The 27,312-nt window shown below is 41.7% G+C and overlaps 1 protein-coding gene across 1 annotated transcript in view; it reads right to left on the bottom strand.

Annotated features, from left to right (window-relative positions):
- Nucleotides 1-27,312, bottom strand: part of LOC119733124 — a 197,386-nt gene that overhangs the window by 103,461 nt on the left and 66,613 nt on the right. The window contains exons 38-58 of the mRNA XM_038206700.1: nt 26,127-26,276; nt 23,273-23,485; nt 21,651-21,857; nt 20,296-20,387; nt 19,508-19,568; nt 18,391-18,652; nt 16,667-16,913; nt 15,212-15,266; nt 14,706-14,961; nt 13,513-13,759; nt 12,587-12,644; nt 11,126-11,378; nt 10,164-10,410; nt 9,759-9,813; nt 7,968-8,223; nt 6,737-6,986; nt 5,184-5,238; nt 3,442-3,697; nt 2,283-2,437; nt 956-1,087; nt 33-239 (exon numbers count right to left, since the gene is read on the bottom strand). Coding sequence (XP_038062628.1) covers nt 33-239; nt 956-1,087; nt 2,283-2,437; nt 3,442-3,697; nt 5,184-5,238; nt 6,737-6,986; nt 7,968-8,223; nt 9,759-9,813; nt 10,164-10,410; nt 11,126-11,378; nt 12,587-12,644; nt 13,513-13,759; nt 14,706-14,961; nt 15,212-15,266; nt 16,667-16,913; nt 18,391-18,652; nt 19,508-19,568; nt 20,296-20,387; nt 21,651-21,857; nt 23,273-23,485; nt 26,127-26,276 — 3,714 coding nt within the window. The remainder of the gene's footprint in view (nt 1-32; nt 240-955; nt 1,088-2,282; nt 2,438-3,441; nt 3,698-5,183; nt 5,239-6,736; nt 6,987-7,967; nt 8,224-9,758; nt 9,814-10,163; nt 10,411-11,125; nt 11,379-12,586; nt 12,645-13,512; nt 13,760-14,705; nt 14,962-15,211; nt 15,267-16,666; nt 16,914-18,390; nt 18,653-19,507; nt 19,569-20,295; nt 20,388-21,650; nt 21,858-23,272; nt 23,486-26,126; nt 26,277-27,312) is intronic.

The raw sequence follows: 27,312 nt of genomic DNA, 5'->3' as shown, positions 1-27,312 counted from the left end.
CTTATATGACCAGAGACACAGCCAGCTCTTACCCCACTGATAGCTAAAGACAGAGCCATGGAAGGACCACTTCTCCAGACCCAATGAGAAGGTGAAGTCACAGGGATCAAACTCGAATGATGCCGTGGTGGAAACTTCAGCTATCTTCAGGTCCAGTTCCAGGCAGCATCGTAGCTCTGTGCAGGTCTCACCAATCACAGTGCAGTTGCCTAGGATACTAGTGGAGCTGGCACAGACATCTAGAGAGAAAGACAAACAAGTGATTGATCCATTCCAACCCGCACACTGGGCATGAGGGCACGAGGGCAACAACAAGTGCACCTCCCCACTGCTACGCTACATGTTCCCGGTGTGAACTTCATACACAAACAGACTGTTTCCCAGCCCCCCGAAAATATTGGAAATCAGCAAATATTGAAGCTCGATCATCACCTCCGAAATTGTACTTTCATGGTACGGCCTCTTGCCATTTTGCAATAGGCTGGTTGCAGGCATAACATTACCGTTGTGATTTTCAATTCAGGAGGCGAGACTCAGACCTGTACACATCATGCATATCCTTTGCATACACCAGGAGGGATACCTCCTGATGTATGGAAGATTTACAGCCAGCTAACTGTCCCCAGTTTTGAAGTCTGAAAAACAGTCATCAAAAGGTTACACTGCAGTGATTTAATTTATTTCTGGAACAGTGAGTTCTTTAGTGAGTATCTTTTTTGACTTATTGCCATATCAACACAGTTGTTGACGGCTTTGCCTCAGGTGCTTTGCATCCCTTGGGTGTTAAATTATCTAACAGTATCTCATATATGGCCGTGTGACTCTCGACTGGTTTTGTACTGATTTCATAAAGAGTTATATAAAATCACCTCTCAATAACAAAAAGAGAACACAGTTAATTTTGTAAGTGAGAACTTTCTTGCGCCTGTTCTGAATGCATTTTAGCTGCACATACCCTGTGTGTCATAGCTGCATGCGTTTCCTGTCAGGAAGCCAGTCAGATTAAGATGATGTAGGGCTGCATCTATGGCAAACTGACCAACATTACCACCAAGGTAACTCAAAAAGCCTGACACTGAGCCATCACCTGAGAAGTGGAAAAAGGTTACAAAATGTAACACATGCATCAGAATATTCTTAACATGAGAGTCACGGTTCATGTACACACATACTGAAATTTGTATCCTTGTGGAGACATTTCTTTGTTCTCGTGTAGTTAAGTTTTCAAGTTTGAAAGTGTAGTTTCAAAATGCTCTCATTTTAACCAGAATTAATTTCCTTGGCTGAAATTCGGACTTAATATCCCTTTTCTAAAACTCTTTCATTTGTAACCGATCAACCCACCTTAGAAATTCCTAGTTATATATTTATTTCATTCCTAGTTATATATTTATTTCATGAAAACCTTGTGGAGACCTTGTATTCGTCTATAGAAATTGCCTTGTGGAGAGGTATACAATCTTTTGTTCCCCATTGTGTGCATGTCTCCAGAGGGCACAGTGTATCAGATCATGGTTCTTTATGGGACACAATAGAACAATAGACCCCACAAGGAAGTCTTTAGAAATGTATCTGCCCCATAAGGGAAACGTTATGGAGTTTCAGATTTCAACAGGAACAAAGGAGAACAAAAGAGGAGGAAAAAAAAGGTCTGCCCCACAAGAACCAGTATGTGCGACCATGTGTACTATGTGTACTATGTGTACGTGTAGGCAGCGTCATGGCCTACATGGAGTGTCATGGCCTAGATGGAGTATCATGGCCTAGCGGTTAAGAGCACCGGACTCATGCTCTGGTGTTTCAGAGGCAACAGTGGCGTGGGTTCGAGCCCGGGCCCTTGTGCCCTTGAGCACGGCACTTTACCATTATTGCTTCGTCCTTCGGATGGGACGTTAAGCCGGAGGTCCCGTGTGTTGTATAAGGCCCAACGCACGTAAAAGAACCCAGTAACACTTATCGCTAAGAGAAGGGGTTTGCCCCGGTGTTTCTGGCCTCCTAGTTATACTCCCTTGTGGAAGTCCTTAGGAGAAGAACCAACCAAGTACATGTACTTCCAGATCAAGTCACAAGCTGTTCAAATGTACCATAAGATCTTAGTTATTCCTTCTCAGTCATACTGAAACAAAGTTAGGAAAGTAATCACTAAAAAGCAACAAATATAAATTGAAACTGTTGCAAGTGACTTGGCATCACAATGCAATATGTGAACTTTACTTCTGACCAATGACAATATATCACAACAACCCAAAGTCACTGGCCATAGAAGTGTGCTGTGAACATACCAGGCAGAGTGAATGTATCGTTGGTGTTACACAGCGGTATGGGCAGACGACTGCCAGCAAACACTGTCAAGGTGTCACATGCTCCATCTAGACAGAGGACTAGGGACAAGTCTATCTCAAACTGCTTGTCTTCGGTGATCTTAGCCACTCGCCATCTATATGTTTAAATGCAAAAGAAGGAAATGTAACGAAGTTAAACTATTAGGAACTAGTGGTGTGCATTTACGGGTAGTACAGGAACCGGGTACCCTATTGAATTAAAACACGGGTACCGGGGTACCCGGAAGAGAAACCCAACCCCTAAATTCAAACCCTGGAAGTTGTCTGAAGGGCTTTATAGGTTTACGCTGTAAACTGCAACTTTCCCGAGCATCATCTTTTGCATGTTAAAATGCACTTAAACGTGAAATCTTGTTTGATTTTCAATATAGCCTGGTTTAATTTTGGAAATTCTCAAAAATGGCATTCATAACCTTTCATTTTCATTGTCTGGGAAGTAACTGAGTAATTTGTACAGTTGGTTACGGGTACCCGATCCTGACATCAGCGGTCAGGTTTCTCAGGTACCTGGTTCCGATGCACACCACTATTAGGAACTGTCACCAGAGTGTTCAAGTTGAAGCAAAGTACCAGCTGCCAACAACTTTGCGATTGATTAGATTATACATTAATTGCCATTAATCAACTAATTGCCATGTCATCATCATCTTGCACTAGTCCTAGCTTCAACCACTGATGTTATATCGTGTGCTTGGACACTTTGATTTCATTGGTCCAGGATGGTCACGTATCTGGACAATAAAAGTGCATCTCATACACTGAGGGTGATATCGCAGTGCGTTCATTGCACGCATTGCGCACATGTGTGGAACCTGCTGGCGCGCTAGCTTTGTGAAATGAGAACTGCAACGTCAAACGCTCAGTCTCATGTCCGGCAGGACATCAACACCGTCAGTTATCAAAGGTTACATCGCAGTGACTTAATTTGATTCTCACACAGTAAGTTACAATCATTTGTCTTTTCGAGTTATTGGCACAAATCAATTGTTGACTGCTGTGATATGGGACATGCCGTTTTTAACCCCCACATAGCACCCTCAACTTCGCCTTGAGTGCTATGTGCCCCTCGGGTGTTAAAAAAGTGTCTCTGTTGTCATACCTTACAGTCAGGACACTATTCACAACTTCCTCCATGACATCACCCAGTGGGTAGTGGAACAAGGTGACACTACGTTCCCACTTCTCAAAGCCCACAGACAGGGTGAAGTTGCAAGGATCCAGGATGACCCAGGCACTGACGCTGCGAGTCGTTATCTTCAAGTCCATCTCCAGACAGCATCGGATGCCCAGGCATGAGTCAGTGACAGCGCAAGACGGGAAGTCAGGGAGCTGGGCGACATCAACGGCTGGACAGCCTTGAAGAAAGAGAATCAATTACAACTATTACAAATGACAGTGACGGTGACAATTCAGCCTGTAATAGGTGACATTGCATGTGAGGAAGTCAGGAAGCTGGGTGACATCAATGGCTGGACAGCCTTGAAGAAAGAGAAACAAATAAAAATGTTACAAATGACATTGACAGCGACGATTCAGCCTGTAATAGGTGACATTGCATGTGAGGAAGTCAGGGAGCTGGGTGACATCAACGGCTGGACAGCCTTGAAGAAAGAGAATCAATTACAAATATTACAAATGACAGTGACAATTCAGCCTGTAATACAGGTAGGTGACATTGCATGTGAAGAAGTCAGGAAGCTGGGTGACATCAACGGCTGGATGGCCTTGAAGAAAGAGAATCAATTACAAATGACAGTGACAATGACAATTCAGCCTGTAACAGGTGACATTGCATGTGAGGAATTCAGAATACTGGGTGACATCAACGGCTGGACAGCCTTGAAGAAAGAGGATCAATTACAAATAAATTACAAACGACAGTGACAGTGACAATTCAGCCTGTAATTGGTGACATTCCATGTAAGGACGTCAGGAAGCTGGGTGACATCAATGACTGGACAGCCTTGAAGAAAGAGGATCAATTATAAATATAAGAAATGACAGTTACAGTGACAATTCAGCCTGTAATAGGTGACATTTCATGTGAGGAAGTCAGGGAGCTGGGTGACATCAATGGCTGGACAGCGTTGAAGAAAGAGAAAAAATAAAAAATGTTACAAATGACATTGACAGCGACAAATTCAACCTGTAATAGGTGACATTGCATGTGAGGAAGTCAGGGAGCAGGGTGACATCAACGGCTGGACAGCCTTGAAGAAAGAGAATCAATTACAAATATTACAAATGACAGTGACTGTGACAATTCAGCCTGTAATAGGTGACATTGCATGTTAGGGCGTCAGGAAGCTGGGTGACATCCACGGCTGGACAGCCTTGAAGAAAGAGAATCAATTACAAATATTACAAATGACAGTGACAGTGACAATTCAGCCTGTAATAGGTGACATTGCATATGAGGAAAACAGGAAGCTGGGTGACACCAATGCCTGACAAGCTGGAAAAGACTGGAATCAGTGACAAATAACAACAGTGACCGTGACAATGTACACAATGTACAGGATAGTTTTGGAGATGCTGACAGATATTAAAAGACATTATAAAGAACAAACACAGCTAAGTCACAATAAACAGCAGGTTCAGAGAGGAACATTACAAAATTAGTAAATTAAACTTTATTGTAACCTAAAATTCTGTACGAATTTGTATGGTACACAACACCAGCGAATGTCAACACGTCAGGGGTCTTTCACGGTATGTCTGAATGGAGGAAATACCTTCAGTGACCTGGTTTTGAACAAAGTTTGTTCTTCAAAGTCCTGCTCTTATTTGGCACCTTTTAGGTTATTAATTATTACTGGCAAATAACCGCATCAAACTTACCACTCCTCAAAGTGCCTGGTGTTCCCCTGTCACAAGGTGCACTCTGCAGATATTGCTGCAGTGGGGTTAAGAGCAGAAAGAGATTACACTCACTTTACAACATGTATTTAGATAAAACTGTTGTCAGTATAGTGAAATTACAATTCGGGCGATTCACAAATGCAGTGCGCCACCAAGAGTTTGCCACGGAGAGTTCATTTTTCCCAGTGCATTGTGGGAGATGGTCGACAAATTCGCAGCGCGGGACATTTGAAATTGTTAGTTTTTCCGGTCAGTAGTTTCGTAAGCGTATGATTCGAGTATCTCTTTACCCTTTTGTTTTCTTTTTATCAATATGGTGTTTTTTTGTAAGGCGGCAGAACGCTATGCCCAAATCTATAACAAATTAGCTCAAGTTGTCTACTGACACTCATTCGAATTGTTCATGTTTTGTCGACCGTAAACTTGACAAATAGACTCTCCATGGCAAACTCTTGGTGGCGCACTGCATTGTGAATCGCCCGAATTGGATACTGAAAAAAAGCTGCAGGTGGGTGTATTATATGAAGTAAAGTAACCATATTGTGTTGTGCCAATCTGTGTCTAGATTGCATTTCTCCCTTCAATAACCAGATACAGGGACAGATCCAGGTTTTGCTCAAGGGAGCAGGGGTTAAGCTATGATTGAGTATTCATATACGTGTATATGTAAGACAGTTTACCCATTCCTATTGGTCGAGAGCCCGTCACGTGGCCGGTTTTCAACGGTTGATAAAGACCGGCTGGCTGGTCTTAAACACTTTTCCAATGTCACATGAAATTTGGACTCCTTTGAAATCCGGTGCCTTTTAGTTACTGTTTATTGGTTGAACGTTCACAATGCACACAAAGGCATGCGCAATATTACCAGTGAGTCGGTATTTCGTAGTCCTAAATTCACACTACACCGGCACAGCTGCGGTCTACGAGTTATCGTGCATTACACGGGACGTGCACACCAATCTCCATATAAGGAGTTGTTTACGTCATGGACACTACCATTATACAGCTACAGGGTTGTTTCAAAAAGGTATTTATGAATGGGAATAAATATGAGCTTGGCCAGTATTAAACACTCTGTATAAGACCAGCTGGAGTCTGGATGCTGATAATTACCCTTGCCTTCATTAGGGTAATTATCAGCATCCAGACTCCAACCAGTCTGAAACAGAGTGTTTAAAACCGGCCAAGCACACATTTATTCCCTTACTGAAGTCATGCGCCCCTGTTAGAGGTGCTCTGCATTCTGAGGCATATTTAAGGGAACATGAGGATTATGTGTGACGGATTTTGGACTAGCCACTTTTAAACTATTTTTTTTACGCGCCCCAAGGGGAGGGGTTACCCCCCTAATACCCTCATACATGTAGATCCTCCATTCCAGTCAATTCAATCTTATCAAGGCGGTACACTACCCACAATCTTTGCAATTCCTTTATAGGATTTTATGAAAGAGATTAGCCATTACCAGTAACCTTGGATAGGACAGTGGTGTAAAGCCAATGCCACAACTGATTCAAACTATGCACACTCACACTCAGGCCAAACTTCTCCAGCACCAGGTCAATGGCAAAGTTTCCAATGCGACCGCCTAGCTCTCGTTTGAATCCCTCCACTGTGCCATCACCAGGCAAGGTGAATGATGTGGCATTAGTATTACACAGGGGTATAGGAACCCAGACGTGGTCAAGTATTGGGTTCATGGTGCAGGTGTCATCAATGCACAACGTGAGACTCAAAGTCACAGAGAAGACTTTCTTGGCTGTCAGCTTCTCAATGGAATAGCTGCAAATAGCAAATGTTACAAATTTGAAATACTAGGGGGCCAAATCACACAAGACAATTTTCACAGGCATTGCTTTCTTTATTGAATTCCTGCATTAATACAAGGCACAAATCATTTCATATTGTTATCCTTTGACAACAATAATAGTACAGTGTCATATTTTTCTACACGGATACTCTACATGGAGTTCAAATAAAAATGTTGTGTTTTATCTTGAAGTCGTATTTTCGATCCGCTTTTACAGATTAACAAGTGTTACAAATTTCAAAGGTTTAATTTTTAAAATGTGGTAACTTGAATTAAAAATCATCAGAACTGATAATTGTTTTCTTCAAATCTCTAATCCTTAAAGGCGATTCTTCAGAAACTGAACCTCAATTAATTTTTTGGGAAAAAGAACTTTTTTTATGTGATGTAATACAAATGATTATTGTTCATTAAAGTGTTGCTAGTAAGTAAAGATGCAAATTTCTTAAGAAGTTTCATAAGTTGGTCTTTTCGTGCATAAATAAGCATAAATATAATTACACAATGACACACACATGACCGATCAAAATGTCACACACGTGACCACAGAATAATTCCCATTTAGTAAAACTAAAGCAGAGGTTGTACATTGTTTATGCATTCTGTAAATCACAAAAGACTAGTCTTACTCCAAAATCAGTATGGTCGTGTGTCCTTAGAACTGTGGAGAAAAGCGTGAATATCCGGTGTGGGTCGGATAACATTTTTACATCTGATGTCGCACACGTGACCAAACTTTGATGACCCCTCCTACTATTTTCACACAATTTGTGAAAGTACAAACTCTACTCTGAAGTAGGGAGTGAAAAGTACTAACCTGATGAATCAGTGAACGTAATATGTCAGATGTAGTTAACAAGGGTAAAGCTTAAAAATCAGACAAGCCCAATTTTATGTCACACAGTTACCAAAGAATGGCCCAGAAACAGAAGAAACATAACAACCAAACCCACCTCAACATCACAGCGTTTCCAATGTTCACAGTTTCCACTTTTCCCCAGGTGTAGCTGAAGAGAGTGATGTTCAGTTCCCAGTTCTCAAAGGCCACATACAGCTGGAAGTTGCAAGGGTCGACTTCAATCCTTGCACTCAGCATGAGTTCAGTGATGACAAAGTCAAGATGGATGCAGCATTGGATGCCGAGGCAGCGATCGTCAATGGAGCATTGGATGACATTCTCCAGAAAGGGTAGGGAGATCATTGGGCAGTCTAGTAAAAAAACACGACAACAAAAAGGACCAAAGGTTTGGATATAATTACTGGGACCACACTTTGCTGTCAGAAGCAAGTGATAAATTTCTCTGTTTGATAACTATCTTTTTATAGAGATGTGCCGGTTATAAAAAAAAAGGAATAAGCCTCTGTACTAGTGATGGAGACTATCGTATGTCAACTCTAGTACGTCGACCAGCTGAAGAAGGACGCAGCGCAACAAGATACCGCTGAGCTGAGGACGCTGATGCTGGACCAGGATGCGTGCAATGCTCCCGAGAAGGTGTCGGCTGAAGACGACCTCTCACACCAACGCATCAACTAGAGATGACGTCACACTTTGTTTTACACCTGTGCCTTTCTATGAGAGCCTTGTGGGGACAACAGCTTCATAGCCCCATAAAAAAGCAGACAAGTAAACAAAATGTGACGTCATCAGTACAGAGGCTTATTGTAAAAGTGTTTTCTTGACGTTTCAGATGGTATAGTCTGTCTTGAACTGAATTAGATACTTCTCAGACAATGAAAAGGAAGATTTTCAATGATATTTTGAATGAAAACCAATCTACATGGAAAACCAAAACAAATTTCATGTTTATGTGTATTTTAATGTACTACAGACAACGCTCACGAAAAAAGCCATAAGGCCCTTCAGACACCTTCAGTTTTGATAAGACCGTCTTTTACAGGTACCCTGGTTCCCATATTTTTCTTCAATAGGGTACCCGGTGTCACGGTCTCACTTCTCCGGCGTGCCAGCTTCTCCAAGTTGGAAATTTGGCTTCAACACGCATGCACAAATTGCGCAGTAGCGTTCACTTTCGCCAACTTTATATGTGTGTGACGAGTTCTTTGGGGTTGTACTGGTGTACGTAAGAAGTTAGGATGTTTGTGTGTATACGTCACAGGGTACCATCGAATCCAGACCTAGGCATGGTGGGCGCGCAATTAACTCCCAACATCCACCTAATAACCAAAAAGATTTGAAGGATGCACATTTATTTTAAACAGTGGTTGAACTAGTTGCAAATTGGACATGCATGTGATGGACCACGACCGAGCAAGGAACACGCTTCTTAATTTTTCCTCAATGCACACGCAATGACGATGGGAACGCAACTTCAGAATGCTTGCAATATGACTTGACCCACAGGAAGTGTTACATAACGCAATCTTGGGTGTCCCTCACTGTGTGGACCGGTAAACTTTACAACAACACAGCCCGAGGAAAAGTAAGCACAGCGGACACGTGAGCATGAATAGTGCTCATGTAACGTGCACTGTAATGTGCTCAATTATCCGCCAAATCCACCCGGAGAAGCTGGCACGTCGGAGAAGTGAGACCGTGACACCGGTTCCCATACTACCTGCAAATGCACACCATTAGAAGTCAGCAGTTCAATCTGAGCTCAACAATGTGAGCTCAACCAATACCAGGTCATGATTACAGTAATATTAAGTTCACCACTGACTGGGCCACGTTTCAAAATTTGTTTGCCAAGTAGAAACTGATCAATTAAAAACCGACTTACGGGTGCCGGTCGTCATCTCTGAAGGCAACTGGCATGCCGTTCCAATGATCATATCCTGAAAAAATGACAGATCAATAAGAACTAAATAAAGTCTATGCAGTGAGGAAAAATAATTCAACAAGATTGGTTTAGGTATAAGAAAGAAAATATGAATATTATTATGTAAGAAATATATGTATGGATCATGCAGACACACAGACATATGAGGTTTTGGCAAGAAACATCATACAAATACTGTTGAAATAACTCTTGCGAATCAGTCTCAGTGGCATTTGGCTGTATATCAGAAGTTGGCTGGAAAATGTTGCCTTTTGCGAAAATCAAAATTTTCGGGCAAAAATAATCCCGGCGCAAAGTGGTTAAGACACTAAATCCCCCTTAGGTGCTCCAATGTGTCAATCTCACCTGTAGATTGAGTTTTGTCAGAACCAGCTGGATAGCTGCCTGTCCCACATTGTCTCCTAGCTCATTCAGGAAACCTTTGACTGAGCCATCCCCAGGCAAGGCCAGGGAGAAGTTGGCATTGCACAGAGGTATTGGGATTCTCTGGTCAGCCATGATAGGGAAGTCTGTAGCGATGCCATCGATGAGGAGAGAGAAGGCCAGATCCACTTCATACTCCTTGGTGGCGTCAAGCTTGTCAATGGAAAACCTGGACAAAATGAATCCAATTTGGTACTTGTTTGTTAGAAGTCTTCAAATTTCACTGTTAAAATTGACTGAAAATACAAAACGGTCAAGATTTTGTCCTCAGTATAAGTCTATGGTGATCACAACAAATTATCACATCAGGAACTTCTGAAAAAGAACAGAGACACGTAAATCAGTCTCAGGTGACAAAATCAAAATTCCCAAAAATATGGAGGGGGGAATTTCAAATCAAGATACTGGAAGATATCAAGATATCTCTTCTTGAAAGAAGTGTGGTTCTGTAAAGAACTGGTTGGTTGAGTGAACCTGTTCTTTTCAGAACCACACTTCTTCCAAGAAGAGATATTTTTCCACATGGTGTTACCCGCAAACTTTATAATTTATCTCATCTGCCATGCAAAGCTTCAAGTCATATATACTTGAATGTACCTCATAAAACTCTCATTTTTTTGAACAGAAAGAACTCTACTGAGGTCATACAAACCACAAAATTTAACCCTCAACGTTATAATTTTTTGGGCAATGTTTTATAGATGTCACCTGTGATGTAAGTGAGGGTATCAACTAATTGTCTACAATGATCATTCTGGTGTTAAATCTAGTCTTTTGATCTCTTTTCACAGGTTTATAGGTGTAGATGTCGCAGTTATGAAGCAAACTCAGAGCAAAACACTTCTTGCACTAGCTTGAAATATACTGTTTTTATATAAACTCACCTGACGCTCAGTGCATCTCCAATCATGAAACTTTCCATCATTCCCCACTCGTAAGAAAACAGCGAGACATTGAAGAACCACAGCTCTAGCCCAACAGACAGCGTATAGTCACAAGGGTCAATGATAAACCAGGCCTTGGAGCTGATCTGGGTCACCTTCAAGTCTAGATTCAGACAGCAGTGGAGACTCGTGCAACGGCTGCTGATGTGACAGGACAAACTGGGAAGGCTGTCAGGAACCTGCACAGGACAACCTGAAACAGGAATTCAAAATGTAGGAGTTAAAGCTGGAGTCCATCATTTGCAGATATCCAAAGAGTAACTAGCGTAATTCTTGTTGAAAAACATACTTGGTTGAGAGATAATAAGGGGACTAACTCCCTGTGAAATTATTCTTTCTGGAAAGCTGTCATTTTGAAGAAATCAACAAAAGAAGGCTTTTCCAACAGTGCTTCTTAAGACGCACCGTAGGAAGTTTAAATTAGTAGTTCGTTTGGTTTTGCGGCGAAGCGCGCGCAAGCATTGGCACGAAGACACGCGCGCGGGGTTGCTATAATTCGTCGGATCAGTGCGCGACATCGCGTAGCTGCAATGGGCTCATTGAGAACGTGTCTCGGACGCTGAATTCAGGCCCAATTCAAAACATGATTCAGCAACTTTTGATTTGAAATCGAGATCCTAGAATGCTGTTTTTCTCGGAATATACAGCTGAAGCTGAGCTGAAACTTCATAAGTTTAGTTGTTCAATACCCTTCTTTAGATTGTGAGCACGTTTGTTGCTTCAAACGAACAAAATGCACAAATTACAAATGATGGACTATACCTTTAAACAAGAGTACTCATGCAAATGTGATAGTTTTCAATGGAAGGTTTCAACCAGGAAAACTGTAAATTGCACTACGTGAAAACTTCCAAAACAGGATTCACAAGTCGTCATCAGTCAATCACAATTCAATCGGTCTCAGATTTCAGTGATAAGCTACTCAAGTGAGCTGTAGGAAAGCACTCATTTGCCTTTGAGATTCACTTGTCTACAAGTCTGTGATATTCCCAGTGTGCCATTTACTTACATTTGTTAACTTCTTCAGAAATACTTGCAATGTCAAGTCCAGTACTGAATTCAGGCTGTGTTTAAAATTACTATTATTTCCAATGGCTGTGGCAAATCATTATTTTGCAACAATGGCAAAAATAGAAGCTGTAGCCATAAAATATCAGTTCAGACATTGAGGAGGCTATGTCATGGGAAAGCTATGGCAAAGATGCCCATTGACAACATTTTGGTGGTATCCTTATGTCAGTTTCTTTCAAAATTAACACTAACAGTCCTGAAATCTCCAACTTTAATATGAAGTTCCACACACCCTAGGGGTTTAGGGTTGATACAAGTTAAGTATTAAGCATGACTGTCAGAAAAAATGTTTGAAGTCTTTCTATTGCAGTACAAAATGTCAGTACTTACTGTCACTACCAGCCGGGAGTGCTGAAGGAAGAGAACAGGTGTCTCTGGATAGGAAGTTCTAGGAATAAGCATGAAGAAAACACACACTTAAATCTACTCACATCCATGATAACAATGAGATTTCAATTTTTTGACAACGTAACTGGCCAACTACATTCCTCTTTTTTCAATACAGTTGAATTTGGAGCACAACTTGTTTGTCTAAAGTATTCACTTTTGCAGTTAGAAAAGAGAGAAAATAAGAAGACAAACTGACACAAATGTGTGAATGTGTTTAGTATGGACTCTGTGCACAAGTATCCCTCAATAATACAAAGAGACAGTTGGGAGGGACAACTGGGAGGGACTCTTGAACATATTTATGATGCTGATGCTCACATGGAGACACTATCAGTATAAATGATGAAGCGCCATGTACGCAAGGAGTTGATAAACCCTGCGCAGCGTTTACAAAAAAACTTTGCAACAACTCGTCAACTGCTGCCCTTTGGGCAGCAGGTACTTTCCCGCACTACGCAAGACCCTATTCATAGCAATACAACAAAAAGCCACGTGCCAGACAGTGTCCAGACAGTTGCCAGACAGTGCACTTAAAAGATAATTGACTGGCGGCTGTGGTATGCAGTTATGAAGGGAGATGACTGTGTCAAGTTACAGGTCTTTGTTGATGTTTCAATGAGACTTGGCAGGAGGCCTGGTCGAAAGTTTGTTGACACGGCCTGGGTGTAGCCCTGGCTGCAAAGTTCATTGAACCAGCTGATTTGGCAAGGGTTGAATGAGGATTAGATAGGAGGTGAACGTTATTGGCCCTAAAAAAAAAAATTTATTCAAAAAATTTGGTTTATACCTGGGGCCCAAAGGGCAGCAGGTCACTCTGCGCAAGGTAAATCAATAACAGACCCATAAATGTAAGTCAACAATCTCACCTTCAGACCCAAATTGTCTAGTACCAAGTCTACAGCTGCATCAGTGACGTTGCCCGCTAAGCTCTCCAGGTAGCCAGATATGGTACCATCCCCAGGCAGGGTGAAGGTGGCATTGGGATTGCAGATTGGTATGGGTACATGAGCTGCCTGCAGCAGGTGGATGGGTCGACAGGTGCCGTCTAGGCACAGGGTTACTGACAGGTCAATCAGGAACTCCTTCTGCTCACTGAGCTTGTCAACATTATATCTGCGCCAAAAATATAGATTTTCAAAAGAATTAGGGAAATTATGGATTTTCACAGATTGAAAAGGCTTTTCTTAATTTCTTCCATGCATGCAAGGGCATTTACCCTAACCCCATAAGGGTTCCACAATAGTGACCTGGACCTTTGACCTGTCGGCCCCAAAAGCAACAGGCTTCTTAAGACTATCAAGAACAACCCACAAACCAAATCTCAAGTTCCTAAGTAAAGTATTTCTCAAAGAATTTCTCGGGAATTTGGGACCCTATTGTCCTCTATTGTTCAAGGTCCCCTATTGAATGCAGACACAAACTCGCACGCACATACAGGGGGATAAAAATAATAAAATGAGGCAACTTTGTACCAAACAATTACCCATGCAGCCCCCCTCCCCTGCAGTGCCAATACATATATGCTGCTGTGAAGTACTTAAGATGAATTTCCCTGTAAATCAAGTTAATATTGATACAATGTTATATCAAAACCCATTGATAACATTTCTTCCAGCGACTTTATATATACCAGTGCTGTAGTCGAGACCACTCACAAGATCGACCAGCCACAAGTAATGGGTACGAACAATGACAAAGGAATGCCTTTATTGCAGTACATTTGAATAGCTTGTGACTTAAATTGAGACTGGAGGTTTTGTGTTGGTCCTGTGATGATCTTGTGATGGTTTTAAATAGTGGGAACTCGACTACAACACTGATATAGGGCTCGTTCAATGACGGCCATCTCTGTAGGATAAATGCAAATGCGTATTTTACGTAATCTAGCATGCATTGCGCAGTGTTGAAAAAGTTCCAAACACACGCGCTGTTGCTCGAAATGTGTTTGAAATACGACGCAGCCGATGCGCGTTATGCAAGTTGATGCTCAAAATGCTGATGCACGTGGATGGTCTGTAGGAAATGACGTCATTTGAACGAGACCTATATATGTACTTACTCTATGCGCACAGAATCACTGATATCCAGCACTTTATCCACTCCCCAGTCGTATTCAAAGAGCGTCAGATTCTTGGACCAGGACCCCAGCCCAACAGACAGCTGGAATTCACAGGGGTCTAGGAGGGCGTAAGCGGTGGTGGACAGCTGAGTGAAGATCAGGTCAAGGGAGGCACAGCATGTCAGGCCCAGGCAGCGGTCATCCACTATACAGGTCAACAGGCTGGATGGAGGTGGTGGCCTTAAGAGCGGACATTCTGAGGAGAAAAAAATAATGTAAAAAATAACAAATTACAGAACATCTGTGATCTGTGATCTACGATGATGCATTGGCCATAAAAGTGATTACTGTGCCTCATTTTTGAAAGCTGCAAGTACTCATTGAAAGAAATCAAACAATTTAATTTTCCCAAACTGGCACTATAACATAATTAATTTCATACATAACCAATAAAACAGGATTGATTATTATTTTACAAGATACAACGTAATGGACAGGCCACTTACTGTTTTCACTTGGTGCAAGTATCTCCATGTCACATTGCTGGTTGCTAACATATCTCTGCAAAATTAAAAAACAGTAGGTTTCTGAACATGACATAACAGTCAATAGTCATAAGTCGATACCTGCAACAAACATTTTGATAATTTCCTTCAATTTCACAAAAAATAATCTGTCAGGATGCTGTGTTTAAGAATGGCACAAGCTTGTAGAACACACAAAATCTAGCACTTAAAGAATGGAAGAGATGAAAGTAACAAGTTCATGTAGTATGTATTGCAGGTTGCAGAGTGAGAGCATATCTGTGGACTCTGTGATGAGTAACCACAATTGTTATTTATATCAGGCTTCCAGTGGTAAAAATAAATCAGCGTATTGTATGCTTTCATAAAAAGTTCCCGGATGACTACAATAATAAGGAACCGGGTTGACTACAATAATATTATTATTGCAGTCATCCGGGCATTTTTGAAGGTTCCCACTTGATCAAGAGCATAGAAAGTCACAGTTGTCAACCACTCAACAGAGCGTAGCGCGCGCGTACCGTCGAACACGGAACTTGCCGCGCGCATGTCGCGCGCAGAAGGCCAGGTATACACACACTGTTGTCAACACTAGTGGCAGCTACAAAACGTTTGATGTAAACGAAAAAGATGTAATGAAGACAGTGTCTTGAATAAGAGCATCTTGCGGATCAAGTCAGCCTGATATAAATAATAATAATAATACTGGATGGCTTGTTTTCGGTGGATACAAGAATATACTGCACTCGCTATGACAATATTGCACTCGTCTTCGACTCGTGCAATATTGTCATAGCTCGTGCAATATATTCTCGTATCCACCTCAAAGCCATCCAATATTATATAATTACTTGCAGGAATTACTGTTGGGTAAGGGTACTTGCTTCCATTTTCGTGGTGCACCCATGCCCACTGAATGGATTGCTAAATCTATGGCCTCCGACACCTAAAGTACAACCTAAACTGTGACAAATAGAGAGTTAGACGGACTCTTTGCTGTCACATTACACCAGGCACTCACTAAAGATGCAATGAGTGTGAGACATTAAGATTAAATATTTTTTGTATGTCACATGCAGATGAATGCGTGCACGTACAGGCTGTTTCCAAGGTGTATTTTCAAGGTGTGTTTGTGTGCTTATTGCAAGTTGAAGTATTTTATGTAAGGGATATTTGGTCCATATTTCAGCCCAGGAAATTAATTTTGGTTACAATCAGAGCATTTTGAAACCAGAATATCACACTCTAAAAGTTTAGTTCACGAGCAAAGAGATGTCTCCATAAGGATACAAATTTCAGTATAAGTGTGTACACACAGGATTCTCAGGAGTGGTCAAGAAGTGCCATTAACTCTTCATGTACCGAGTCCAGACTTCTACCAAAGGCATTTCATTTTCTCCTTTTTTAGAATACAAGTTGTAATTTTCCTTAACTCACCTGGATTCCAAGTTTTCGGAGACCAGCCTGGATGGCCAACTCCCCTACGTTCCCTGAGAGATTCCGGGAAAGACCTGCAAAGCTGCCATCCCCAGGCAGCTCAAAGGAAGCATTGAGATTACAGAACGGGATAGGGACCAGGGAATCCTGAAGGACTGGTGTGGTTGTACAGTCAGCGTCGATGCAGATGGAGATGTCCAAGTTGATCTGGAAGGATTCCTCTGCATCTAACTTGTCGATGGTCAGACTGTGAAGAATAGACAAGAAAAACCAACTGAATTATTATATTCACTTTCTGAGTCTTACTGCCCATAATGAACCAAATCCTTACATAAAAGGTAAATTTTAAATCGAAGAATTATAGTTTTAAACACATTTATCCACAATTCAAATTTGTGTATCTAGTAAATATATCAATTTCACAGATACATGTATATTGTTTTAATCTGGCATAATGGAAATAATAACACCTCACCCACAGATTCTGTATCTCGCTTGGCCGAGAGCTAGTCACATGGTATTCGCTATTTTGCTATCTTGCTGTGCACAGCCAAAAGTACCATACCCGCAGCAACTGAAGAACTGTACGCACAACAACCAGTATTGTGTGCAAATGCACACGGGCGTGTGCGTTGCGTGTATTGTTCCCAAGCATGTGCTAGCAATACATAGCTGGGTTCGAACACTTCGTGAAGGGGTAGTTTGGAAAATTGCTAGTTTTCAACTTATTTCATATTCAATAGCAGTACATTTTATATTAATCAGTTCTCGCTTAAAATAAAAAATCAAGCCGAATCTGTGGGAGAGGTGTTATTAAACAAATATTGACTGCTTTATCTTGTGTGTAGTGAAACTAGCCTCCCTCGGTGATCCATGGAGCATTCTATTTTGCCCTCGGCTTCGCCTCGGGAAAAATAGAATGCTTCATGGATCACCGAGGGAGGCTCGTTTTACACCACTCAAAGCAGTCAATGTTTGTATACTTGATGCGATTAACATTGACCAAAAAAACAAACTTGGCTCTATGCATGAGGCGTATAACAGTCAGTATTCCCTTTACCAACCTGAAGGAGACAGGTTATTATACCAATACAGCATGGTTTGAGGGGAAGTAGTGGGAATTACTGGTCCCGAGGTGTAGGTCAGCTTGACTACCTCCCGACGCGAAGCTTCGGAGATAGTCAAGCTGACCTACATCGAGGGACAGTAATTCCAACTATTTTCCAGAAATAAACCATGCTGTATTTGTTTTACTACACCTCATAAATATTTAGTAGCCTCACTGCATTTTTAGTAGCCTCCTTGCCTTGTCGATAATGACATTCGAAGATTTTGCATCTACATGATATTCAAGTTCTTCGTCAGTTCATGAAATAGTCTAGTGCCAACACTCTTTAATGTGTCTTTACTGCAGTAGTTACAAGGACTACAACAACAGACTGGTTCCGTTAAGATTACATGTCACAGACTACATGTCTTCGAGACAGGTTCCAGAGGGAATTTCTGGTGCTACAAGACAAACAAGACTACACGGCAGCGAGCGGGATACTCACCGGGATGAAGTCACCTGGGCACGTATCCTTTTTACTTCCCTGACGCGCGGCGGAATCTGCCAATGGCATGCTCCAAATTGATCATGAATATTTATGAGGTGTAGTAAAAAATAAGTATGAGGCATTATGCATGAGGTACACCATGCACCATCAGTATTGCCTCCAACATACCTTATAGTTACTGCCTTGCCAATGTCGACCTCTTCCTGCTGACCCCACTGATAGGACAAGATTTGCAGATCCAGACTCCAGCTGCCTAGACTGACTGACAGCTGATAGTTACAAGGATCAAAGATGAAGGAGACCTGGGTACTGATGGGACTGATCCCTGAGATGGGAAGCTCCAGACAGCAATCGAACCCTAGACACTTCTCTGGAAGGGTGCAGATCAGGTTTCTCGGAAGGTGGGGAAGTCTGACATCCCTGGGGCAAACTAGACACAAATGTGAAAAAAAGGTTACCTTTATTGCAACCATCTACATAAAACAGAGCTTTCTGGTAAACAAATTAAGAAATTAACTCAAACAGCAATTGAACCCAAGACTCCATCCTGGAAGATGTTTTAGCTGAATTTGATATGTCTATAACCCAGAATATGAAGCCAACGAAAGGTTCCACATTAAATGTTTGGTTAGGTTATTAAAAGTAATAATGATAAACACGACCACCGTTTTAAAATTCTGTCCATGGATCACAAAATGGTTAAAGTATTCTTTCAGCAAAATAAAAACAAATCACACAGGGATGAGTGTGAATTGTTTTCGTTTTGCTGAAAGAACGCACACCTTTCTTTGTGATCCGTGGACAGAACTTTAAAAACGGTAGTTGTGTATAAAATTCCGTAACTTGAAAAGTGCATGAGTGATTTGAATGATTTTTGTACTAAAGGAAAGCTTATGAATTGGGCTTTCATATCCTAGATGCTGAAAGTGTTACATGCAGAACTTCAATAAAACAATGGTCCTGACATTTGGGTTTTCTTCTTTTTTTTTACTCACCCTGTGTAATAAAACATAAATTTTTGGGCAAAACTCAGGAAACAAATAAAAAGCATCTTCTGGAAGGTTTTATACAAAATAATGCCATTGAATCTTTCACTAAAGAAGACAGACAAGGTTGCCAGAAATATTTCAGGAAATAAATGCAGAAATATATATGCATGTCATATTGTCAACAAATTGTTCCTATTACAATATCAGCATCAAAAGTAAAATATTTGAGTAATGCAGCAGACAAAGAGAAGTATTACACACACAAAAGTCGGAATACGACAGAATTATGGACTTACTTCTGTGCCAACCATTTTGCGTGACTTGTGGACGGACACATGGCATGCGACTGATGAATTCCTACATAACAACAGGTGTTGATTGAACAGGTCAATGATTAAAAGGGCAATTCTGGGGTTTTCCTCCAGTAAACAGAACCCTTAACGTAAATAGGGGGAGTCAGGTTGGCGAGTGGTGCTTTCCTCGCCTTCCACCGCTGTGACCAGGGTTCGATTCCAGCCTGGGCCAACATGTGGATTGGGTTTTCACTAGAATATCATCCTGGGGTTTTCCTCCAGTAAATAGAACCCTTAACATAAATAGGGGGAGTCAGGTTGGTGTAGTGGTGCTTTCCTCGCCTTCCACCACTGTGACCAGGGTTCGATTCCAGCCTGGGCAAATATGTGGATTGGGTTTTCACTAAAATATCATTCTGGGGTTTTCCTCCCACCTCTGAAACTGTAATATCTTCTCATTGTCTTCTCAGGTTTGTCATATAGGGCGCTTTTGGTTTCATTACTAGAAATATTAAATACTGATAATAATAATATCTATTAAGACTCGAGGAATAAGCATACGGTGTGCCAGTGTCAATAACATTGGCAACTTTGTAACAAAGTTGATTAAGACATCAATTTGGCACAGCGATACTTTCAATGCATTACATCTCTACATTCAAGTGGTCCTTCCCACTTAAGAAAATATGCACTGAGGTTCAGTTCTTCCTTCAAGATAAATAACTTTATCACAGTTACTTAATCTAAATCTCAAGCTGCTGCTAATTAAAAACTCTTTCTAAAAGACTTACAGATAGCCCTAGGTGTTCAAGAATAGCATCAATTGCTGATTCAGCAGCGTTCTGCCCAACCATCTGCAAGAAGCCTTTAATAGTCCCATCCCCTATGGAATGAAGCAAACACATGTGAACATTCATTTTTTTAGTAGGTTTCAATGTGTGGTGTTTTCACTGTACAAGTATCTGTATGTCTTATTATGTGGCGAATCTTTTTGGCTGGTTTTATTCAGTTCCCAAGCAATGCTGTTCACATATCTTAGGAAAATTCCACTACTAAATATTTTAACTGTACTCATTTCTGCAAGACTTTCTGCATGATTAGTTAAGACAGATTTTTTTTCTTTTTCAATTCACAAGTAGATTTCTCAAGGTCTGCCAATGCTGCTGGTGTTATTAAAATAAGTAATACAACTGTACAGGGACGGTACTTTGCAGTCAACTCATTTAAGCCAGTGTGGGACACATTGTATACTGTATTGGTTCATGCACACATACGGTATTAAAGGGAGTGATACATAAAACAATGAACACCGTGCATAAACCTCTTTCAACGGTAAGAAAGGGAGAGTTGGGGAGACCATAATTGGTCTTCGCTCGTACCCCCCGCGCTGCAAACAGGGCGCTGGAAAGGGCAGACGAGCTTCACAGAATCTTGTGAAGGAAGTTGGGATGGCATTCTGTGTAATATATCATGACCTAGTATGGATAAAGCATCTGGCTGCAGCTGTAGACCGCAGTTACCCAATTCGCGCAAATACTATCCGAAAAGTTTGTCATAGAAATGCATACACACCATACCGGATGTGATTTCTTTTTCATTGCGCACCATGTGGACAAATTTTGAGCATCGAATGATATGCATTTCGACCCTTCGTGAATGCGAAACGGAGCCTGAGCAACTGACGGGAGTTGAAAATTAACAAAACAGAGAAGTTTTACAGATTCTCCTACATTATGCTTTTCAACCAAAAAAGGGCGCCGCATTTATGAATGGGAATAAAAGAGTGATGAATGACTCAGTCTTACGGCCGTTTCAAACCTTGCAGGGTCGTGGTCGTGATGACTTGCAGGTCTAAGGTCACGCAAAAACCTATCCAATCAGAGCGTTAATTTGTCAGCCCTTCCCAGCGTCCTGTTTGCAGGGCGGGGGTACGAGCGAATAATTGGTCGTGCATATGCCTACTTCACGATGTATGCACGTGACCCAGGATGCACACGTGGGGTGTCCCATCCATGTAAATGTCTGTACATTAAACATAATAGCACCTGACTGCCAGCACATGACAATGGCCCTCAAGCATCCTTCAATACCAGCACTCGGTGTTATTTTCAATATGGTCAAATTAAAAGCACTTGAAAAGCATTACCTGGAAGCGTCAATGTGAAATTCTCATTGCAGAGTGGTATGGGCACCCGCGTTTTCTTGAGAATATCAATAGAGGGCGTGTTACAGTCCGAGTCTGGGAGGCACAGGGACAGTGCTAGGTCCAATACAAACACCTTGTCCTCAGTCAGCTTGTCAATGGTGTAGATCAGAGTCAAGGCTTTACCAATCTTCAGCTCTTCCTGGGTACCTGGTAAAAAATATGAAACAGTTCATCTTTCCAACCAAAATATTAATAAAGCGGGCCTCAGGTCGATATGCGATTTGCTTGCGCCGCAACCATAGAGCTATATTAAATTACTAGAGCGCTAACTCGTCATTCTGCACACGGAGACGCTTTGAAGCCGTCCTGGGCGCAGACATTTTGAATTCATGTGCGTGTTTGTAGAACATAATGAAATTAGATGGATTGAATTTTGAAAGTGTACTCTACAAGCAACCCGCAAGTAGAACATACGCAAACAACTTAGCGCGTCATTGACGGTTAAAAAAAACGTGACGGCAAAAAGCATCTGCAGCGAATACGCGCACGCATTGCGCTGTTTGCGTAGAGCAAAATGACACGCTCATTTTTTGATCGTGCGTTTCGGTTTTGGGCGTATTGGCTTTGATAACGCACCGGTATGGAATACAAACGCAGATATGCAAATAGCCGTACAAAAGCCGTACAAAATTTTAGGTCTCCATAGGTTTGTGCACAAACATGGATGCACCCAGCAGGCATTACTTTGTACACGAAGTTAGCGCTCTAGTTATTTATTATAGCTCTATGGCCGCAACAGAACCATCAGCATCACAAGTCATGGTCAGGTCACAGAACTTACAAAATCATGTGATTATCGTGGAACAAGCAGCATCTCGACACAGAAAAATTGCAATCATGCTCATGTCACCCATGATTCCACGACAATTCGCAATAAAATTGCGCGCACGACGTCATAACTTCACACTGGTCGACTGCGATTGTTTTCCGCCTGTTGGAAACATGTTCCGTCGTGGCGTAGAAGTTGAAATATTTCTACTCTGCGACTGTTGATTTTTTTGAGCGCTGACTGATGTCAATCGTCTTAATATCATAACAGTTACTCTCAGATCGTACAAAATTGGTGACCGAAATGTTCCCCAGGGTTGTAACTTAGTCACAGCTTGATCCTGAAAAGTCAGTCACCGACTGTTAGTCATAACTGCCTTAACCAGTTCACGTTGGATGACGTGTATACATGCAAAGGTTTTGTAGTATTCAGAATGGATGACGGATAAACACGAAACAAGCGAGGCCGGAAATATCTGTCAGCGACCCGCTCGCAGCGAGCGAGGCCGGAAATATCAGGGTGTGCTACCCGCAGATGATGGCCTGAACCTGTCTGGCATCGAGGTTCGTGAAAAACAATCCCGTGCCTGGGTCTGGTCAATTTCAAAATAATCATGGCGCGCAGTGGTTAAGATAGAGTCCAGAGAAAATTTGAGGGAAATGTAAAGTACTCTTCAATGAAACATTTTGCACTAAATTATAGCTTCATAGTGGCCAGTAAAGGGGGACTAATCTCAAAGTGCAAACTGGAACTGAATTTACACACATACTGTAAACGTATTACAGGCACTCACCCCAATGGTAGTCAAATATGGTGAATGTCAAGGACCACTTTCCCAATCCCATGGACAGCGTGAACTCACAGGGGTCTAGAATCAGCCACATGTTGACTGATAATACAGTGATTTCTAGATCCAGTTCAGTGCAGCATCGTATGCCCAGGCAGCGGTCTGAAAACTCACAAGTCACTCCACTGGGTAGTGGTGGTAGGCTCACATTGGTGCATACTGGATAGCAAAAAAAGTCAACAAAGTGTGAGCAATGAACCAAAAGGAATTTAAAAACCTGGAATAAAGCAGGCACTGTAGTAAATCTAGAAGATTACTTTGGCACACTCACTGACTGTGCTACATTTAAAACTTTTAGCCATCGATCTTTGCTACAAAGCTTCCTGAATCCTTCAAAATCTTCCACTCTGTAGATTACCAAGAACATATTCTCTATAGAGTACCGAAGTATGACATCATTTTGAACCGGGAAGTGTAGTGCAAACAAGTGGAGTACGCGCGCGTGTTGGTTCATGGGCTGAATCACGCGCTAATGTCTTTTACACACATAATTGTGCGCGTGATGTATTCACTTCGGTACCTATAGTAACACTTTTTACCAGTTTGCATCAGATGATGTGTATACACGCAAAGGTTTTGCGGTATTTGGAACAGATGACGGATAAACACGCAGGGAGTGAGGCCGGAAATATCTGTCAGTGACCCGCCTGCAGCGAGCGACGCCAAAAATATGAGTGTGCTGGTCGAGGGCGATGGCTTCAACCCGCCTGGCTTGAGGTCGAGTGAAAAAGAATCCCGCGCCTTGTTCCGTTTTTTCAAAATAGTCCTGGCGCAAACAGGTTAAGGCATATAAAATCCAATAAAAAGTCCTGATGATTGTTGGGCTCTACCTTCCTCAATCCTTTCAAAGCTGTTAGCTTTACGGATCTTCCCGGACACCCTGTGGTGCGCCACTTCTCCAAGCCACCACACACATGTGACGTCATGCGCGTGTGTGTCCTGACCATGACAACATTGAACGCCCAGCGCTTGGAGATGGAACAACGCATCATCTACAAGCTTGGAACGCTCAAGCCAGGAGGTTTGAATGTGGATTTTTCTGCATTCAAACAGTCATAGCTCCAGGGATGTGATTGGTCTGTGACAAAAAAACCTGAACATTTTATGCATGAAGTGCAAACTCCGGCGAGCGCGAAGCGCAAAGCCATTATGGCATGGGGTCTGGGGCCCGCTTAAGGGCCCCGAAAAATTTTTGATTTTAGATGCTCTGTGGTGCAATCTGAGGCAATTACTGGGCACTTTCCTCTGAAATTCTGAAGCAGAATTTGTTTTAATTTTATGAAGAATTTTTTTTTATTTGTTAAAATGTACTCTTGTTCTAATAAAGTTTTTTCTGTACTCAAAGTTGAGAACCATGCTGTTCTCCCCGGGATTTTTCAAACCTTTGGGGGAATTTTTGTTGTGCTACAACAACCTACAAAGCCACGCCGTGGGTTTGGGCGTGCTTAAGGGCCCCGAAAAATTTTTGAACTTTAGAAGCTTTCTGGTGCATTTTAGAGCATTTCAGAGGAGATCTTGTAATATTTTTGTAAAAAAAAATCAAAATTGTAAACTTAAATCACTTCTGCTTCCGATAACATGCCTTTCAAATAGCGTCGGTAGTATTGTTGGAAAAAAATTATTTCACCATTTCTATATTTGTAGTAAAGCAAGGAATCGTTTATATTTCATGTATTTTGTGCCTGGATTATTCTCATTTGCGCCACAAAAATTATCAAGACTAGCCATCAAAAGTGATTAAAACTTGCCTCACCTAATTAAAAATATATTTGAGGTGGGTCATTCCACAATTATGCTTAACGTACATCACGGCCGCTAGCGCCGCAAACGTTCAGTCTGGCCGGCCGTACATCGCGCCGTACACACGGCCGGCCCGGCGCAGTATCAGTGTGCATTGCTGCAATGTGTACGGCCCATCCCACGTGGCGGAAAATTCTGCAGGACTGCAGAAACATGCTACGATGTTTCTCCACAGGTTCGAGTTTTGCAATCTCGTCATTTCAATGGAAAGTACATACACAGAAAATGAAGATCACGTTCTGTGAATTCATTTGCAGAAATCCTCTTTTTCCATCGATGGTTGTTTACTATTTTTACGATCCAACTTCGGCCGATTACGCACGGAAAACGAACCTGTGAGTACTTGCAGTAGTCACTGGTTCCGGTCCTTCATCATAGCATTGATTCTGTTATCACGCGAAGGGTACCAGTGTACCATGCTGCACTCGTCTGCACACCTGACCAGCGCAACACGTGCATCTCGAGTACCGACACAGGAACTAGACCTACATAACCACACCCTCGGCCCCGAGCGGAAAATCACATAATCGCACTAATGGCAACGCATGGTCTTCAACTTCGTTCTCACATTGGGTGTTCAATATGTGCGTGCGGCATACATATCGATCAACGAAGTTTATGTCCGTAAGTAAATTTCAGATATTTCGGCAAGCAAAACTCATTATGAATAATTAATTAGCACATTCTACCCCCCTATTTTCTCAACGGATTCACACGATTCACGTTGGTGGACTTTTGAGGCCCAAAAAAACGGATTTCCGGAAAAAAACGGAGAAATCACATCCCTGTAGCCCCGATGAAGACCCAGCGGGGCCGAAAATTCAGCCAGAATAATTCCCGGTGAGCACTGCTTTAACTTTTGTTTTCATCACTTAGGCCTATACTTTTCTTCAGTGCTACGCAGTTCCGCTTCATTTTGTGCGTGGGTAAGGGTTGGTTTCCTATTTTAATTTTGTTTAGACGTCAAAAACAAACATTTTTGGAGGAGACCAAACTTCACCTTCTTCATCAGGTCTTATCAGTGCTGTGGTGTCACACGGTCCATCATTAATCTTATCTCTAAGCCCAATGAACTCTAGGAGAATATTGACAGCTTGCTGCCCAGCACTCCGGCCGACTTGATTCACAAACTCCCTCAAGGTGTCCCCTCCTGTGGACAAAAAAAGTCAGGTTTTTAGGGCATCAGAACCACAGTACTGTATATGTACTGAGGAAATGACATTTATAAGCTACGATCTCGTGCACAAAGAAATTTAGTAAGGGTTTGAATAATTATATGTCACTGCCGCCGTATGTCTGGAGCATTCAGAATAAAATCAAGCTTACATGTAGTTTCGTAATTCACTACCTGATGGAGACATGTGTATAATAGGGAACAAAAGATTGTATACGTCTCCACAGGGCAATTTCTATAGGTGGATACGTCTCCACAAGGTTATCACAAAATATATGGATTTTACTCCAAAACTAAGAATTTCCAAGGCGTGTTGATATGTCGCAAATTGAAGTATTTGATGTAAGGGATATTCAGTCCGAATTTCAGCCCAGGAAATCTGGCTAAAATAGGAGCATTTTGAAACTACATTTTCACATTCTAAAATTTTAGTACACGGAAAAAAGAAATGACTCCGCAAGGATACAAATTCCAGCATGTGTGCACGCATACTGGAAATTGTATCCTTGTGGAGACATTCCTTTGTTCTCGTCTATAAAGTTTTCGAGTTTGAAAGTGTCGTTTAAAAATGCTCTTACTTTAACCAGAATTAATTTCCTTGGCTGAAATTCGGACTTAATATCCCTTTTCCAAAACTCTTCCATTTGCGACAGATCATCTTGGATATTCATAGTTTTGGAGTAAAATCCATATATCTATTTCGTGAAAACCTTGTGGAGACGTATTCATCTATAGAAATTGCCCTGTGGAGTTGTATACAATCTTTTGTTCCCTATTGTACACACATCTCCAGAGGGTACGGTGTATCAGATCATGCATGCATGTAAAACAGTGTGCACACGCAGAACGTGTCTCCCACAGATAGCTCTCATTTTGATTTGCTCACATTTTGATTTGCTATAGTATTCATGCATGGAGGGCATGTAATGTTCAGGACTTTATTTCATTTTAATACCACTAAGATACTAATAACACCACATTTATATATCACCTTAATGATTAATAAAACAGA

Source organism: Patiria miniata, unplaced genomic scaffold (assembly GCF_015706575.1).
Source record: "Patiria miniata isolate m_02_andy unplaced genomic scaffold, ASM1570657v1 HiC_scaffold_1, whole genome shotgun sequence".
NCBI lineage: Eukaryota > Metazoa > Echinodermata > Asteroidea > Valvatida > Asterinidae > Patiria > Patiria miniata.
This window is presented reverse-complemented; position numbering and strand designations above follow the sequence as displayed.